Source organism: Hemicordylus capensis, chromosome 13 (genome assembly GCF_027244095.1).
Source record: "Hemicordylus capensis ecotype Gifberg chromosome 13, rHemCap1.1.pri, whole genome shotgun sequence".
Taxonomy (NCBI): domain Eukaryota; kingdom Metazoa; phylum Chordata; class Lepidosauria; order Squamata; family Cordylidae; genus Hemicordylus; species Hemicordylus capensis.
The window spans coordinates 2,592,192-2,610,766 of NC_069669.1; the positions used below are offsets into that span (position 1 = coordinate 2,592,192).

The following is an 18,575-nucleotide window of genomic DNA, read 5'->3' on the forward strand; positions in this document are numbered from 1 at the left end:
GAGTAGAGATGTGCATGAAACAAATTTTTCAATTCATTTTAAATTCAAATCCGGTCCGAAAATTCAATTCAAATTCAATTCAACCATGTTTTGGCACCTTTTTTAACCAATCAGCGGGCCTGAATGGTTTTTAAAAGGTGCCAAACGGCTCCCAAAATAAATTCAAATTGAATTTTGAGATTTTGATTCTAATTCGAATCTAACTGCCCTTTTAAGGCGTTGATTTGAATTGGAATCAATTTGCACATCTCTAGTTGGGAGCCCTTGGATTAAGGATTATGAGCTATTCTGCTCCTCCAAGAAATGCTGCTATACACTTTTCTGTACACAGTTCTGTTTTTCTCAGTAATCCTCAGACATTTTCTCAGCATTCCTCTGAAGTTTTGCCTGGTCAGAAATCTCTGTGTTGGCTTCACATTTTGCTTCCATGACAACCTTGGCTTGCACGCTACCCCCCACTGAGAAATTTCATTTTATTTTACTTCTCCCTCAAAATTCCTGTAAGACCTGAGCTCCGCTGGTCTTGGCTATCCCCAAATTTGCTTCAAAACAGTGAAGCAAAATATTGCTTCAAAAATATTGTTGGCAGTTCTAGCACTGATCTAATTGTTAGCCACCAAAACGAACTAATCCAAACCAAACACACCAGGTAACATGGTCTACCAAAGGCCAAACTCCATGTTAGGCTGGAGGCCCAGGATGGGACTCCTAATGCAATTTTCTTCTTGTAAAAGCAGCTGATGGGGGACACAATTTGGATTGGGGCTGCGGCATATGGGAGAGGAATCCAATCTTCCCTGCCACCATGCTGCTGCTTAAGTCTAAATATAAAATAAATAAATAAATAAATAAATAAACCGAATATTGATATACCGCTCTTCAATCCAAGTTATCGAAGCAGTTTACACACAAAAATAAATAATACATAAATAAGATGGATCCCTGTCATCAAAGGGCTCGCAATCAAAAAAAGAAATACAAGATAGACAGCAGCAACAGTCACCGGAGATACTGTGCTGGGGGTGGACAGGGCCAGTTACTCTCCCCCTGCTAAATAAAGAGAACCATAAAGAGAAAAAGATGCCTCTCTCCCCAGTTAGCTGGGCTTCTAACTGGGTTCTTTCCCATGAAACTGAAGGTTGGGAAATTTAGGAACGACAAGAGGAAGTACTTTTTCACACAGCGTATAATTAATCAATGGAATTCTTTGCCACGGGACGTGGTGATGGCCATCAGTTTGGATGGCTTTAAAAGGGGCTTAGACAAATTCATGGAGGACAGGTCTATTGATGGCTACTAGTCTGATGGCTGTGGGCCACCTCCAGCCTCAGAGGCAAGATGCCTCTCAATACCAGTTGTGGGGGAGCAACAGCAGGAGAGAGGGCATGCACATACCTCTTGCCTGTGGGCTCCCCAGTGGCATCCGGTGGGCCACTGAGTGAGACAGGATGGTGGACTAGATAGGCCTCAGGCCTGATCCAGCAGGGCTGTCCTTATGTTCTTATGTTTTAGATGGACCAATGCTTTGACTCGGTATAAGGCAGCTTCCTAGGTTGCTAAAAAATGAAATATCCTTTCTTTCCCCCTCAGAAAATCTGGAGTGATGCATGTTGCATTTCTCCCAGTTCTCTGCATAGCCTTCTTTGTTCCAGAATGACAAGGTGCTTTTCCCCACTGCCCAACCTGCCGTGTGCCACAATTCAGTTCTCGTGGCGAAGATGACTCTGCTGAGAGCATCCTAAATGTTGCACGTAAACGGATTCCCAAGAGAAGGTGACTGTCACAGCAAGTCACACCTCCTGCCCCTCTTGACTCACCTGCTCTGTGTGCTGGCGGAAATGGCAGCCAAATAAGTCATCCAGGCTGCGATGAATCAGACCTTTCAACAGCAAATCTGAAGACCCCCGCGATGTGCCTTTGGAGCGGGGAGGGGGCTGCGGTTCAGTGGCAAAGCACATGCCTTGCATGCAGAAGGTTCCAGGTTCAATCCCCAGCAGCTCCGGCCAGAGAACTATCATATGTATACACTACTACTACTACTACTACTACGAAGAATATGTATATACTGATCTTCAACCCAAGTTTTCAAAGCGGCTTACATAGAAAAAGAAACAATCCATAAATAAGATAGCCCCCTGTCCCCAAAGGGCTCACAGTCTAAAAAGGAACATAAGGCAGCTACCAGCAACAGCCACTGGAGTGATAGGGCCAGTTACTCTCCCCCTGATAAACTTGACCTTGCCTCTCTGGGCTACTGGACTGACTGTCAGCTCTTTCCCACAAATCCCAGCAGAGGTGTGCCTAGATAATCTTGGAGCCTGGACCCCAAGGCCTTTGGAGGCCCCGCCCCCAGCTGGAGGTCACCCCCGAAGGTTAAGCATCATCCCCCTACGCACACACACACACACACCATGACACACACAGTATTTTTCACACATGGGTTCTTGAGGGCACAAGCAGCAACTGAACTCACAAGAATGTAAGAATGTAAAACAGGTATGTTGATGCATAGCAGAAACATCTCAACACACCACTTAACATATTCCCATCCCACGTATTTCTTTCCCCGCTCCCCCCCTCCCTGCCACTAAAGCAGAGGTCACATTTGACCACACCGCCCAGGACAGGCTAAAGAGGGTTTGGGGGCCCCCAGGGTGTGTGGAGGCCCTGGACTTTGGCTTGGATTTGACCCCGAGAACCAGTGGAACGGTTTCATTTCGAGCAAGGCCAAACTCAATTACATCCATGGAAGAGAAGGAGGGATGGTTTCAGTCCTGAAAGGAAGTGAGGTGGCCTCCCATCCAAATCCCACCCCACTTCAAGCGTTACTGACTGCATGGAGTTTGAGACTCCCATCCATCCTGGCCCAACATGACCTCCACACAGGTAGCCCATAAGGGCACATAAACTTGTCTTACCCAAGAACGTGCCAACGAAACCCAGTGCGAGGAAGCTGGAAACGACAAACACCGTGCCGACGGCCGCAATAATCAGGCCAGCACAGTAGCCGGGAAGACAATCCAGAACCTCCAGTTTGGGTTGGCTCTTTATGGCTTCCGTGAAGCTGTAAAGAAAAGGAAGGAGAGGAACTAATCCTGGGCTCCCATCTCATTGACGATTCTCTCCTCTGAAAGGCTTCATGGTAGTGGTGATGGGGTTTAACGAGAAATGGCCAAAGTCCAACAGACTCACTTTAGGGATGTGCATTTTTCATGCCAAGCGCTGTTGTTTGTGAATCTGTACTGTTTTCTGCTCCCAGGACAGAACATTGGGAGCTGCCATATACTGAGTCAGACCATTGGTCCATCTAGCTCAGTCTTGTCTACACAGACTGGTAGCAGCTTCTCCAAGGTTGTAGGCTGGAATCTCTCTCAGCCCTATCTGGAGATGCTGCCAGGGAGGGAACTTGGAACCTAGATACTCTTCCCAGAGCGGCTCCATCCCCTAAGAAGGGGAATCTCTTCCAGGGCTCACACTTCTAGTCTCCATTCATATACAACCAGGGCAGATCCTGCTTAGCTAAGGGGACAAGTCATGCTTGCTACCACAAGACCAGCTCTGAATAGTTGTGGCTGAGGATAAGTATCCTGAACAGGATACACATTTGATACTATTATCAGCAGGGCAATTTTTTTTAAAAAAAACTTATAGAATGCGCAAGTATCTCAGTTAGTCCCCTGCTAACTGAGCAAAGAGGCACCTTTTTAAAGTGGTGATTCTCTTGACTGAGCAGGGGGAGAGCAACTGGCCCTGTCCATCCCCAGCACAGCATCCCTCCAGTGGCTGTTGCTGGGGTCTCTCTTGTGTTTCTTCTTTAGGTTGTGAGCCCTTTGGGGTCAGGGAGCCATCTCTATTTATTTTTATTTCTCTGTGTAAACCGCTTTGGGAACTGTTGTTGAAAAGCAGTATATAAATATCTGTTGTAGTTAAGCTAACTGCACATGCAATAGACAATTATTCAGATCTGCATTAGACTGCTTAGAGAGATGTCTGTGCTTTTTGCTGGGGGACAAGGATGACAATCATCCCAGAACAGCTGTGAACACATCTTCTCCCACACACATATTATTTCTACCCTACCCTTTCTCCAAGGAACTCAGCATGGCCATACACATTCTCCCCAGTTTTATCCTCACAACCCTGAGAGGTAAGTTAGACTGAGAGATCATGATCGGCCCAGGGCCAGCCAGGGCCTACTTTATGGAACAGTTGAAAGGGTTTAAGAAAATAATGTATGAGAAGCATAGTGAAAACTCTAAATTTTTTTTAAAAAAAGGGGGGGGCTGCTCAACTTCGACCCTCCTGCAGATGTTGGCCTACAGTCCCCATAATCCCTGGCTATTGACTACTGTGCCTGGGGATGATGGGATTTGTAGTCCAAAAACTGCTGGGGGTGGGGAGCTGAAGTTGAGCAGCAGCCCTAAAGCACTGCATATACCTAGAGTTCTCAGCCTTGGGTCCCCAGATGTTGCTAGACTACAACTCAGCCACAACAAAAGCCATTGTGGCTGGGGATTATAGGAGTTGTAGTCTAGCAACATCTGGGGACTGAAGCTTGAGAACCCCCAACATACATGCTCAATATTATGCTTGGGGTTTTTTTTGGATCCTGGTCGAAGATGGATGCTTCCCAACTGGAATTCATTAGAGAACATGATTTGGCAAAGGTTCTTGCACATGCCCAAGAAAACTGAAGTGCCCCCAACAGCTTTGGCCAACTGAATATATCATTCCTGCTGTGAACCTTTGGCATTGGGCTATAAATAGCCACTGGGTTACATAATGAGTGGAAAGTTTTACCGTACATGTGAGCAGCTCGGGATGGCCACTTTGGGGCCCATCAGCGATTGCAGACTAGAGAGTTCAAAACAAAAACAAAATTATCTCCCAAGAGGATTGAGAAAGAGCTGCCCCGTTATCTCACCCTGTCCCCTCTTTTGCACACCTCTGCAATATCAAAAATGTTTTGCATAGTTTACATGTTGGGCAGAGGTTCAAGACCTGGAGCCTAAAATTAGAACACTGGCGAAGACAAGGAGCTGTGGAGGAGAGATCTTGGAAAATGTCCAATATTTGGGTTTTTTGGTGGGTTTTGTTTTTTTTAAAGGAACCATGTATAAGCATCCACTCTGGGCCATGTTCAGCACTGGTCAGCTCCAATAGTAAGAAGTTCTTCAGGATCTCGTGGTGATAGAGCACACCTGGCTTCTAGTTTTGCAGCTCATCAGAGCAGAATACATTTGGATTTAGAGAGAATGTCCTTGGAACAAGCAGCGCATATGCCTGGGCAAAGGGGACGTGTAGCAGGAAAGCAGGAACTTGAGGCTATCTGCAAATTGTGGTTTGGTGTTCATGTTCGAGCACTTTTTTGGCTTTGGCATAGCAGGGACTGAAAAAGAAAACTGGCAAGTGTTTCTTTCCTTGCAAAACAGAGTGAGGACCTGCACATTTATATGCAAAGCTCTCGTATCCTGGTTGCACGGTTGCCTCTGAATGCAACTGGGATAGGGGACAGCTTTGCATATAAATTTGCAGGGACCCACTCATTTTTTGCAAGGAAAGAACAACTTGCCTGTTTGCTTTTTCTACCCCTGTCATGCCAAAGCCAAAATACATTCAGAAAACAAACAAGCAACTTGCTGTTAACTACACTCTTCAAAGCTGGCTCCGTGCCAGTTAAGCAACTAAAGCGAAAACCAGGATCGACAGAACAGTCAGGACACCTAGCCAGGCTTTCTCCCTGTACTGTCTCACCCTCTCTCTTCATGCCTCACTACCTTGCACAAACACGGAGCCCCCTTCCTCAGCATCCCATATCAGGCCAGCTGGCGTATGGGCTACAGCTAAGAGGAACAGTGTTTGCAGACGGTAATGGACCATCTTCACTTGGACTAGCCATTTACAGTTTCCTAAACAGCGTTTCTATTTGCAAAGCTCATGAACTCAGAAGACACCCTTTTCCTCCTTTCCCCCGAACTGGTAAATAAACTTTGTAAGCATTTATGGCTTTCTGCCATAACAACAAAAACGGATTTCAGCTGATATAATCACAGTGCAACACCCTGTAGCCAATGATTCTAACATCTGTTGAGAACAGCGGTTCCCTCAGCTGGAGAAACGACTCCCCCTTGGTTTACAGTTCATGCACGCTTAGTAAACATAGGACTCTGGGTAATTTCATGCATCATGTGGAACCAGCCACACTGTATATGCCTTGGCAGCGAATGCAGCAATCCTGAGATGGGTGATAGAGGGGATGGGAAGTCCCCACATCCCATGTGCTGGTGGAGGTGCTGGGATGGGAACCCACAGAAGGCCCTGGGGAAGGCAGCAAGTCAGAGACCCAACCCAAGCACCACCAAAAGAGAAAAAATGACAAGAGGAACAGTGATCTTCTAGGGTCCTTCCAGACAGGAATAAATTGCATTACTCCAAGCACGAGCTTACACACCCTGCTCCGCACATTTCAGACATCCTTCCCAGCGTGAATTCACACTGTTCCAGAAGAGTGCACAGCCCTCACAAGATTTTCGCAGCACCACCAGTGGGGCAGCTCTGGCTTCCCAAGGAGAACCACCGTGCGCCCCAAAAGTAGAAGGACCTTGCTCTGTGCTTGAAAACAGCATGAATTGGTACCAGGAAGGCGAGCAGAAGGCTGCAGGAGTGTGTGGAGCGGGAGGAAGATTGCGCTGGGAACAGCACAGTGTATTGTCATCTGGAAAGACCTGGAGTAGAAAAGAGGGACTGCTAAATAGGGACAGCTGGAGCCTGTTAACCAGAAACCTGTGACCCGCAGAGCGACCTCGCCGCCCAGGGGTAATCTGGGCCAAGACTGAATATTCCTATTGGCCAGGAGGACAAGCGGTGGGCGGTGGGGAGGCAGCTATTGTGTCCTGACAGTTCTCCAATCACTACCTGGTGGTAGATGTCACTGCCAGCAATTTTGTAAGATTTGGTATTTTGTTTCCCCAAATCGGCTTTTCCTGCCAGGCCTCTCAAGCAAGCTGTTCTTTGCCTCCACAGCTTCTTTGGCTGATAATGACACTGCTTGCCTAACAAGCCATTTGTGTGTTATATGTTATTTGGGTCAGTATGTAACCGTCATCTCAGTAAACATCCTTTTCTTGGTGCTTTCTCTCTCTCTCGTTGTTACGTTATGGCCCCCACCTTTGACTTAAGTCTCTGCTGCTTTAGCACTTTCCACCTTGACTTTAAGGTCCTGAGGTTAGCCGCAAAAAACCCTAAAGTGGACCTTCTAGCAGCGCGTGAAAATTCCGCATGCTATGTCGAAATCTCTTTTAATGTCTGATGTATTTCAGGCCTCTCTAATTTCTCAGGGAACTACGCAAAAGCAAACACGCACCCAAAACAAAACACTTTTGAAAAAGTCAGTTTATTTGTATAATTAATTGCTGTGGCATAAATACCTTTCAAGTTGTGTAAAAGTGTGGGGAATATTCTAATGCACTGCTATCTAATGTCTTGTTTCAAAACAGCAAACCTGCTTCTCCATACACTTTCTCTTTCTTTCAGTGGGAGCACCAAGAACATATTGCATTGGGCTTCAATGGCTGGGTCACTGAAGTGTGATTTTCTCCTTGTAAAGGTAGTGGTGGGCCCCTCTGTTTTGGAAGGGGCTGCAAGTGAGGAAAGATGGGGCCCTCTCAGTTGCCCAAAGCTGCTTTCATTGCAGAGGGAAAACCATACAGGAACATATTGTCTTCATCAGGTTTCTCTTCCATGGCAAAAAATGGCATTGGTGGGGGAGACTTAAGTTAGAGAATTGATGGGGTGGGGGGTCGGGAGGTTGGAACCCTCCTGCCTTGTCTGTTCTAGGCCAAGCCAGTTTTCCCAATTTAAATCACACACACCCAGATGTGATTTGCCCCATGGAGGAAAATACACGAGAACCATATAGGTACGTTTATGTGTATCCCCAAAGAGCTTGAGACTATCAAGCCAGAGGTGGCCTGTTTGAATCCCTGCTGGTACGTTCCCCAGACTATGGGAAACACCTATATTGGGCAGCAGCGATCTAGGAAGATGCTGGAAGGCATCATCTCAAACATTATCATCATGGGAGATGATAATGGTAAACCCCACCTGGAGTCGACACCGACTCGATGGCACTTTACTTTTATGTTTATTTAGGTCAGGAAAATTGCAGAGAAAAAGCTTTCTCACACACTTCTCACCAACATTTCAGTGCTTTCCTGTGCTGTTTTCCTGATCCCAATTACCCTCCTGAAGCCTCAGTTCAATTCAGTTTTATCCTTTCCCTGTGGCCAATTTGATTTCAAACAAAAACACAGGAGACTATGATAACCAGTCTCCTGTGTCCCATCCCGGTCAGCCCGTATCTGCTTTGGAGGAGACAAAACCCAAGTATAAAGCCAACTTCATTTTATTTTATTTTATACATTTGTATACCGCCTAAAACTTATGTCTCGTCATGCGATCACAGTTCTCTCTCCAAAACACAGACTGCATTCTCTCCACCCCAGAGGATGAAAACAAGGAGGATTCTTTCTATCCAAAGAGATGGACAGAATCCTTGAACGTAGAATGGAAGAACATGATAATCTGCAACACGTCACCCCGAAAGATGCAAGATTTTGGAAAGAGCGGAGAACGATGCAAAGTAGCGATGTTCTTTCATGCACAGTCTGGATTTAGATAGCTGAGAAGGACAAATTTGCTTCTATCGGTAAAGCATTTGGTGAGTCAGAAAATGAAAGGCAGAAAAGCAGTGAAATGACATGGCAAAGAAGCTCCGATTCTCTGACGCAGTCGGACGTTCAGATTGCTGAGCTGAGACCAGCCAAGTGGACACCACTTAGGTCAGATACCTGGCCCGACTCGGCATTTGCGTCTGTCCAACACAAAGGGCAGGGGAATGTGTCATGCCTGGCATCAGAGCTGCTCAGGCATCAGGCTCCAACAAACAAAGCCAATTGTACTTGAGAATTCGCTCTGTGATTCTACCGTGAAAAGGGTTTCCCCCCACCTCAAGCCTGAATTCTCAGATGTCCTTGTATCACAGTTCCCATCATCCCCAGCCACAATGGTCAAAGGCCCTTGGGAGTTGTAGGGCAGCAACATCCAAGGACACAAGTTTGGGAACTTCTGATCTAGAGGATAAAAACCTAAATGAGAGCCCTGCTGGATCAGACTAAGTCCAGCTAACTTAGCATTCTGTTCCCCTAGCCAGATGCCACTCTGAGCATTTTGTTACTGAGGGGCAGCTTATACATGTACAAAACAAAGAAACCAATAAATAAAAAGCCTTTGGGCAAGGAATGCAGGAAAAAACCTTCTCCTGTAGTTTATTCACAGCAATCCGGCATTCAGAGATATTCTGCCTCTGTACATGGAGGTTCCATCACTATTGTGGCCAAGGAAATAAGAGCAGCCCAGCAGGATCAGACCAAAGGGTCCACTGAGTCTAGCATCTGTAAGCTAGATGCTTCCACAGAGCCCAGATGCAGGGCATGAAGGCAAGAACCTTCTGCTGTCTCAGCATCAGGGTATACCAAGGCTGTTGGTTCCTCCCAAGCTAATGAGGCCTCGGCTATGGTAGGATTTGAACCCAGGACTTTCCAGCCCATTCTCTCGAACACTATGGTGCACCAGTTCCAAAAGCACATGCCTTAATAGCAATCTTGAGAGAAATCTTCACTAAAGTATCCGCTTCTGGGCCAAGCCAGGGTCTTTGCCATGGCAGCGATCCAAGAGTGGCATAGATCTTGGGAAGCTCCAAAGAGCTTCATGCAAAAGGTTCCAAGTTCTCTCCCTGGCAGCACCTCCAAGATAGGGCTGAGAGAGATTCCTGCCTGCAACCTTGAAGAAGCCGCTGCCAGTCTGTGAAGACAATACTGAGCTAGATAGACCAATGGTATATACTCAGTATATGGCAGCTTCCTCTGTTCCCAGCCCTACCAGGAGATGCTGCCAGAGATCAAACACAGGATCTTCTGCAGGCAAAGCAGGTGCTACAGCCCCATCCCAAATAGGGTGGTGGTAGGGGTGAATCCTGAATCTGGGGCCATGACATTAAGGGTATTTACTCTGTTGAGCAACCCTTGGAAGCAAACTCCCTGATCGGACCTTTCCATAGCTTATTTCACGGGCATAATGATGTGTACAATCCTCAGCCCTTCATGAGAACCAGCCGGGTTCATCGAGCAGGCTGTCAAGACGACTTTGTAAACAGAGAGCACGCCTCCTTTTACTAGCAGGTGGTGTTTAGGTCAGGCAACACATCCCGGGATTTATGGAGCGCCCTGGAAGACCGGCAGCTAAAGCTCCCTCCGTGAAGCTGGCCGGCTAAAAGCCCGCACGGCAAAACTCAAACACACTTATCTCGCTCTTACATAAGCTAAGCAGGCTCTGCTCTCTCCATTCCCTGAGAACCAATTACGGCCCACGTGCATCCTTTCTACAGGCGTTCCAGGAAACCACCAGAAGCGGCTCAAACAAAAAGGCGCCAGCTGCAGCCGGTGGGTCTCGCGAGGTTCCAAACGAAAATGGGTGCCACGTTCTGTCGCCGAGAGGACGGGGCCTTGGGAAATGATCTCAAGGATTTGCAGACGCCAGTGCTATTAATTGGGGGCCGGGAGTTTGGCCGAGGGGAGTTTGGCAGCAGGGCCATAGGGCAGTGGCAGAGCATCTACTCTGCATGCGGAAGGACAGATTCAGTCTCTGGAAGTTGCCTCATTGGTCCATCTAGCTCCAGAGAGTCTGTCCGCCATAGAGTCTGTCTGAAAGCCAGTGGCTCTCTCTCCAAGGTTTTAGGCAGGCGTCTTTCCCAGCCCTACCTGGAGATGCCAGGGATTGGAGCTGGGGCCTTCAGCATGCAAAGCAGATGCCTGGGCTGGCCAGCCTGCTAGGTGAACTAGGTGGCCGCCTAGGGCGCCAGGCAAGGAGGGGCGCCAATGGCCTGGGGCGCCTGTGCACACCATCTGAGTCAGCCAGCCAGCTGGGTGACAGGTCACCGCAGGCACCAGAGTGCACCAGAGCCAGCCAGCCAGCATGGGTGACAGGGATTGCCCACCTGCCAGGAGGCACCCACCCACGCTGGCAAAGAGGGTAGGGGAGCGCCAAAGCCAGGTTTCACCTGGGATGACCCTGATCCTTGTGCTGGCCCTGGCAGATGCTCCAACACTGAGCTACAGTCCAATCAGCAGCAGCGAAGATCATCCCCCTACCACTACCTCCCCCTACCTCCTATGACATGCGCATGCACAGTGAGCACTTCCGGTCCGAGGAGGCACAGGGGCAGCAAGGAGGTACGCTGCCGCCCCGCCGGACCATTTTAAAAGAAAGCACTGGTGGGGGAAACACAGTGGGAGGGGTAAGAGCACCCTCCCCCGTCCTTAAAGTTATCCTCCCCCATCTTCGAACTGGCCGAACTGCTGGGGATTAGAACCGGTCTGGAGGCCTATAAAAAGGGCCTCCGAACCAGTTCGGGCACATCCCTAAGAGGACCATGGCAGAGCCACAGAAGACTGAGCGAGATGGACCTATGGCCTGACTCAGTATATGGCAGCTTCCAGACCCAGCCTGGCTCTTGCTGTGAACCTGACTCCTGCTGCAGGCCCCAGCACTGCCTTGGTCACCCAGAAACCAGGAACAGGCAGTGAGCAAACCGAGATCCGAAGCCGCACTCAGATGTGGGCGCTGAGAAAACCACCCGAAGGCCAGGCCTGCTTAGGTTACCTTCACTGCACCGACGGGAACATCTAAGGACACATTACCATAATGTACAGTACATCATTCATACTGGATTAAAAGCTGGCAAGGAAGGGGCGCGTCGGGGGGGGGAGAAGCACGTTATCTTGTCATATTAGAGATAAGGATGTCGAAGCAACCTGAGTGCTAAGTGCACAGATAATCCCCATTCGCTACTGCCAATGTAACTTTTAAATAGCACGCCGGCAACGGTTTTTCCTTTTGTTATGAAAAGTCCGAGTGTCTGACTTGCATCGGCTCTGCTGGGGGAGGGAGGATGAACCAACCCCCAATGCATGGGATGGTGGGTAGGGAACAAGGGTACAAAATATCTGTTCAAGAGATACTGGGCATTACTTGATTTACTTATTTGTTTATTTAACGAACCTCCCTGTTCGGAGGCAGTCTACCCTGGAATACCAGTTGATATGGAACAACAGCTGAAGAGGGCTCTTGCCTTCCTCCCCTGCTTGAGGGGTTCCTGGAGTCATCTGGCTGGCCGCTGTGGGAATCGGTAGGCCAGACCAGAACAAACTTTGCGGTGCTCTTGCTGTCCCCTTAGGTCCTTATGGCACCCAACATCAGATCATGCTGAAAGGCTCACGGAGCAAAAAAGGGTCTTTCCAGCTGGGGTGCCACAGAGGTCCTTGTTCTAAGCAGGTTCCCTATGCAACAACTCCGCAGATACTGATTAAACCCCACCAGAAAGAAGTTTGACCCCGTGCACCTTCAGTGTTTCTATCTGAAAACCAGGAACTCTCTGAAAACCATTCGGAACTAGATGAACCAAGGGTCTGACTCCTTTTGCCTGTTTTTGATGGTCTTGTTCTTATTTTCAAAACAAAAGCTTTGTGATAAAAATCAAAATGGGGTGAATACAAGCAGCCACTGGACAGGGGGAACTTACCGCAAGGTACACACAAAAATTTTGGCAAGGCAGTCATTGGTATCACCCTGCCGAGTGCTGAGGAGACTGCTAGCAATGCTTCCTCTGTCTCTGCAGGGTTCTTCTGATCAGGCACAAATTCTGAACACTCAAGATGATAAAATGACCCAGCTTATTTATTTATGTATATTTATAATTTTTTAAAAAAACCATTTTATATCCCAGCTTAACACTAGAACTAGGGGTTAGGAACATAGGAAGCTGCATAGACCGTCAGACCCTTGGTCCATCTCGCTCAGTATTGTCTACACTGACTGGCAGCGGCTTCTCCAAGGTTGCAGGCAGGAGTCTCTCAGCCCTATCTTGGAGAAGCTGCTAGAGAGGGAACTTGGAACCTTCTGCTTTTTCCAGAGCGGCGGCTCCATCCCCAGAGGGGAATATCTCACGGTGCTCACACTTCTAGTCTCCATTCCATATGCAACCAGGGTGGACCCTGCTTAGCTAAGGGGACAAGTCATGCTTGCTATCACCAGACCAGCTCTCTTCCCTTTCATGGGTCATCCCATGAAACTGATTGCCAAGAAATTTAGGACCGACAAAAGGAAGTACCTTTTCACCCAGCGCATAATTAACCTTTGGAATTACCTGCTACAAGATGTGGTGACAGCCAACAGCCTGGATGGCTTTAAGAGGGGTTTAGATAAATTCATGGAGGCAGGGGCGGAGCTAGGGGAGAGGGGAGCCGTGTTCACTCATCTCCCCAGCGGCCCCTCAGAATGAGGGAGATGATAAAGAAAACAAGGAGGGGGTGGAGCTGAGGGCACCTCAGGAGCAGGGTCCCCTGGTTTCTTTGAACCCATCCACTCAATTATAGCTACACCCTTGTATGGAGGACAGGTCTATCAATGGCTACTAGTCTGGGGGCTATTGGCCACCTCCAGCTTCAGAGGCACGATGCCTCCCAATACCAGCTGCAGGGGAGCAACAGCAGGAGAGAGGGCATGCCTTGCCCTCACCTCTTGCCTATGGGCTTCCCAGAGGCACCTGGTGGGCCACTGTGTGAAGCAGGATGCTGGACTAGATGGGCCTTCTTGGGCCTGATCCAGCAGGGCTGTTCTTCTGTTCTCGTGCCCACATGTTCCTAGGCGTCGGCCTTGGCTGGCCTTATGACCACAATGACGCTCCTTACCAGTGACTCCGCAGAAAGTTCAGCAGCAGGATGACGGCTCCTAGACAGTAGCATGCCACGTATGGGGAACGGAAGGTGCGAGTGAGCGACCGCGTCTGGTGCTCCCATCTCCCGACCTGGTTGGACACAAGAAAAGAAAGCCAGAGGCGTCAGCGGCAGTGAGTCTGGCTGGCGGCATGAGCAACCCAGTGAGCCAAGCTATGCACTCAGTGGCCTCAAAACAGCCTCTCTTTTAAGAGCAGAGTTGGGTCAGGTCAAGGGTCCAAGGAACTCAATGCGACGTCGACTTTGGAGGCGCCGCAAGGCTTGAACCAACAGCAGGGCACCGATCCCCACCTCTACAGAGCATCTGGTCAGAGGGGAGATGATCCTGCAGCAAGCTTAAGCCAAGAAGCATTTTTTTTTTGGAGTGGTTTATTTTTTAAAACATGTCCCTGCCAATGCCATTCCCCAGTGCCAAAACAGGGTACAAATATTTATTATATTAATTATATTATTATTATTATTATTATTATTATTATTATTATTATTATCTTGTTTACACAGTCAGACAGGTGTTATTGACTGGTTTGTTTTATCCAGATATTGAGCCCTTCCCAAGGACCTGGGATGGCTGGATTTTATTCTCAATGTTGTTGCTGTTATTATTATAGATATCGTCGCAGAATATAGGCTGTTCCCAGTAAAGTTGCTTTTTGTAATTGGCTGGTGGTGATTAATTAATTAATCAATTAATCAATTAATTAAATTTCTATACCGCCCTTCCAGAAATGGCTCAGGGCGGTTTACACAGAGAAATAATAAATAAATAAGATGGATCCCTGTCCCCAAAGGGCTCACAATCTAAAAAGAAACATAAGATAGACACCAGCCACAGTCTCTGGAGGGATGCTGTGCTGGGGACGGAGAGGGCCAGTTACTCTCCCCCTGCTCAATAAAGAGAATCACTACGACAAAAAGGTGCCTCTTTGCCAAGTTAGCAGGGGATATCCCAGAGGATGGTCTATGGGCACGCGATACAGCCACCTTGCTGAAGCTAAGCAAGTCTTGGTAAGATCAGTGCCTGGATGGGAGACCCATGTAGGCCACCTTTGGGGACGGCAGAAGGTCCCGGGTGCAGTCCCTGGAATAGTCCCAGGTAGAACTGGGGAAGATTGTTCTCTGCCTGAAAACCGGGACAGCTGCTGTCGGTCAGTGCAGACAATATTGAGCTAGATGGACTGTGGTCTGACTCAGTATATGGCAGCTTCCTATTTTTCATACTGAAGGCTGGGAAAGGGGAGCTGTGACTAGGAAATAAGTGCAGACAGTACTGCAGTGTAGTCCACTGTAAATATTACTGGTTGGGGCTGGGAGGGGTTTGGATCCCTGCCTCCCCCCCCATGCAAAACACTTCCCAGCTTTCAGCAAAGGCTGAAAACTTAAGTCACCCCCTTCAGACTCCCTCCTATGGCCCTGAGCTTCCCAGTACAACCCCCCAGAATTCCGACATGCCCCTCTCACCCAGGCCAGACATCTAAACATCACGTGAGGCACAGGCAGAGACAAGACGGGCTTGCTGATTCTCTCTGGGAGTGAGTCTTCCAGTCACCGGTCCAATACGCCACCAGCTTTGCACGGCAACAGCTTTGGCGCCTGGACGCGATTCAATTACTCACGCAACGATCGCCTCCTCATTACACAAGCCGCTCACGCCCCAAGTGCAGATGTACAACCCCCCCCCCACTTTCTTTTGCCGATATAAATAGTTTGCAGTTTTAAAATTCAATTTTGGAAAAAAGGAGCCTGCGTCACTGAGCAGCAATAACGGAGCTCGGGGCAAGTTGTGTGGGGCGGGGGAGGGAACGCAGGGTGGGGCCGAGTTGCCACTTTTTGCAATGACAACCGGACTGGATCCGCACCAGGCTGCTGAGTCACAGGCAGGATGGAGCCGATGCCTCAGACAAGCTGCGACTGATGCCGCCGGCGGGAGATTGTTTTGCAATGGCCCTATGCGAGATTGATGCCACTTGCCCAGAAGGCTTTGTTTAGGAAATCTGAACTGAATGCAGACTCCGTTCCTTCAACTATCCTGAAGCTCTCTTGCCCCCTGTGACGAAGTGGGGGTTACGAAACAAGGGTAAACCCCCATTTCATCAACCCCCCCTTCTACACGGCAGCTTATAAGGAAGAGGGGTCGTGAGAAAAATTTGATATCCTGAAATCCACACCTTGAAAGACCAGCAGGAAAGGGAGGCATGGAGTTGCCAAGTCCCCCGAAATTCCGGGTTTCACCTGGATTTTAAGCATCTCACCCAGCTTGCTTAGCCCACCCAGATTCGCCTGGATTTCAGCTTTCAGCCCCCCCACAAAAAAAGCTAAGCTCCAGCCCTTGTAGAAATGGAGTGATGGAGCAAAATGTGCAGTCACTATTCTGCTCACAAATTATTTTCCAGCCAATTTGCATAATATGCAAATTAGGCACCCGGATTTGGAAAGCCAGGATATGGCAGCCCTAAGGGTGGCACAATATCAAACACCTATGTTGGTTGACAGTGAAATTTAAAAAGAAGAGCGGCTGTGAGTGCATTCAGGAGAAACAATGTCCTCCTTCTTGCAGAGTAAAATGCATTAACAGAATCCATTCCCATAGGATATGGTGACAACCACTAGCCTAGATAGCTTTAAAGGGGAGGAGACAAAGTCACGCTGGAAGACGAGTCTATCAATGGCAACCAGGCATGATGGCTATGTGGAACCTCCATGTTCAGAGGCAGTATATCTCTCAGTATCCGTTGCTGCGGAGAAACTGCAGGAAAGTGCCCTGCTTCCAGCTTTCCCACAGGCATTTGGCTAACCGGCCTAGATAAACCGTTGCTCTGATCCCAGCAAGGTTTTTCTTGAGTTTTTAAAAGTGATTTTGAGTGGATCTTTTTTTTTTGCACAAAACCTTTCCATATTACTTTTTAGCAGCCTAGCTGGAAAGGGAGAAGGGAAAAGAAAGAAACCATTGTGATGATCACGGCAGCTAGATTTAAAAGCGCCTCGACCTCTCCAGTTTAATCAGCCATAAATGCTGCATACGGCGTTTGCATGCTTCATAGGCCACATATCCTGGCCTTTCATTCATATTTAGTGTTTGTTCCAGGGACATGGATATACTGTTTCGCCATCATCCCAGAAGACCTGACTTTTAAAGGTGTTGCATTTTAATATAGTCGACCTTGGCTTGGAAACCCAGCTCCCATTCTATTTTACGCCGTTCCATTTTTATCTTTGCTCTACTGCAAAACGTACAGTGTAATGTCAGATGCAGATGTGCCCAACCTGGGAGATCATCCCTCCTGCTCTGCGCTAATCTGTCTGTCTAGATCCTTACATGGCCCCAGGCAGAAAACCGCTGGGCCCTCCCTAGCAAAACTGTCCTTACAACGAAGCTCTTCCAGACAGACACGTACACCCTCTCTCTCTCTACAGGTGTATCAGCGCACCTGTGTGTATGCTACAGTTTAAAGAGGAAATCAATGGGGAAGAGAGCTGGTCTTGTGGTAGCAAGCATGAATTGTCCCCTTTGCTAAGCAGAGTCTGCCCTGGTTTGCATTTGAATGGGAGACTACATATGTCAACATTGTAAGATATTCTCCTTAGGGGATGGGGCCACTCTGGGAAGAGCACCTGCCTGCTTGCATGCAGAAGGTTCCAAGTTCCCTCCCTGGCAGCATCCCCAAGATAGGGGGCTGGGAGAGACTCCTACCTGCAACCTTGGAGAAGCTGTTGCCAGTCTGTGTAGACCAGGGTTTCTTAACCTTGGGCCCCCAGACATTGTTGGACTACAACTCCCATAATGAGAGCCAGCGTGGTGTAGTGGTTAGAGTGCTGGACTAGGACCGGGGAGACCCAAGTTAAAATCCCCATTCAGCCATGATACTTGCTGGGTGACTATGGGCCAGTCACTTCTCTCTCAGCCTAACCTACTTCACAGGGTTGTTGTGAGGAGAAACCTAAGTTTGTAGTACACTGCTCTGGGCCTTTGGAGGAAGAGCAGGATATAAATGTAAATAATAATAATTATTATTATTATTATCAGATACACTGCAGGAATAATAGACTGGACCCAGGCAGAGCTAGAGACGCTAGATCGTAAGACCAGGAAAATAATGACCATCAATCATGCTCTGCACCCCCGCAGTGATGTCGATAGGCTCTACCTCCCTTGCAGCTCAGGTGGAAGAAGAATGCTGCAAGTCCATCAAACAGGAGAGGAGGAGAAAAGAGGCCTTGAAGAATATATCAAGGACAGTGAAGAAGATGCACTTAAAATGGTCAATAATGAGAAACTATTCAACAACAATGAAACAAAGCAGGCCTAAAAGAAAGAACAAGCCAAGAACTGAGCAGAAAAATGGAAAAATAAGTCCCTGCATGGTCAATATTTGCACAATATAAGTGGAAAATCAGACATCACCAAGACCTGGCAATGGGTTAAGAAAGGCAACTTGAAGAAAGAAACCGAGGGTTTAATCCTGGCTGCACAAGAACAGGCACTAAGAACAAATGCAATAAGAGCCAAAGTAGAAAAGTCAACAACAAACATCAAGTGCTGCCTTTGTAAAGAAGCAGATGAAACCGTGGACCACCTAATCAGCTGTTGTAAAAAGATCGCACAGACTGACTACAAACAAAGGCATGACAAGGTAGCAGGGATGATACACTGTAATTATTTATTTATTTATATCTATGTAAACTACTTTGGGAACTTTTTGTTGAAAAACGATATATAAATATTCGTTG

The 18,575-nt window shown here is 48.0% G+C and overlaps 1 protein-coding gene across 21 annotated transcripts in view; it reads right to left on the reverse strand.

Annotated features, from left to right (window-relative positions):
- The window catches only part of PEMT (phosphatidylethanolamine N-methyltransferase), a 167,560-nt gene that overhangs the window by 96,760 nt on the left and 52,225 nt on the right, over window positions 1-18,575 (reverse strand). For all 21 annotated transcript variants that reach the window (XR_008311930.1, XR_008311929.1, XR_008311927.1 and 18 more), the window contains 2 exons: window positions 13,806-13,921; window positions 2,919-3,064 (listed from right to left, as the gene is read on the reverse strand). Coding sequence is in view for 15 of the 21 variants with exons in the window: in XM_053275818.1 (XP_053131793.1) it covers window positions 2,919-3,064; window positions 13,806-13,921 (262 nt within the window). In the remaining 6 variants the exon portion in view is untranslated. The remainder of the gene's footprint in view (window positions 1-2,918; window positions 3,065-13,805; window positions 13,922-18,575) is intronic.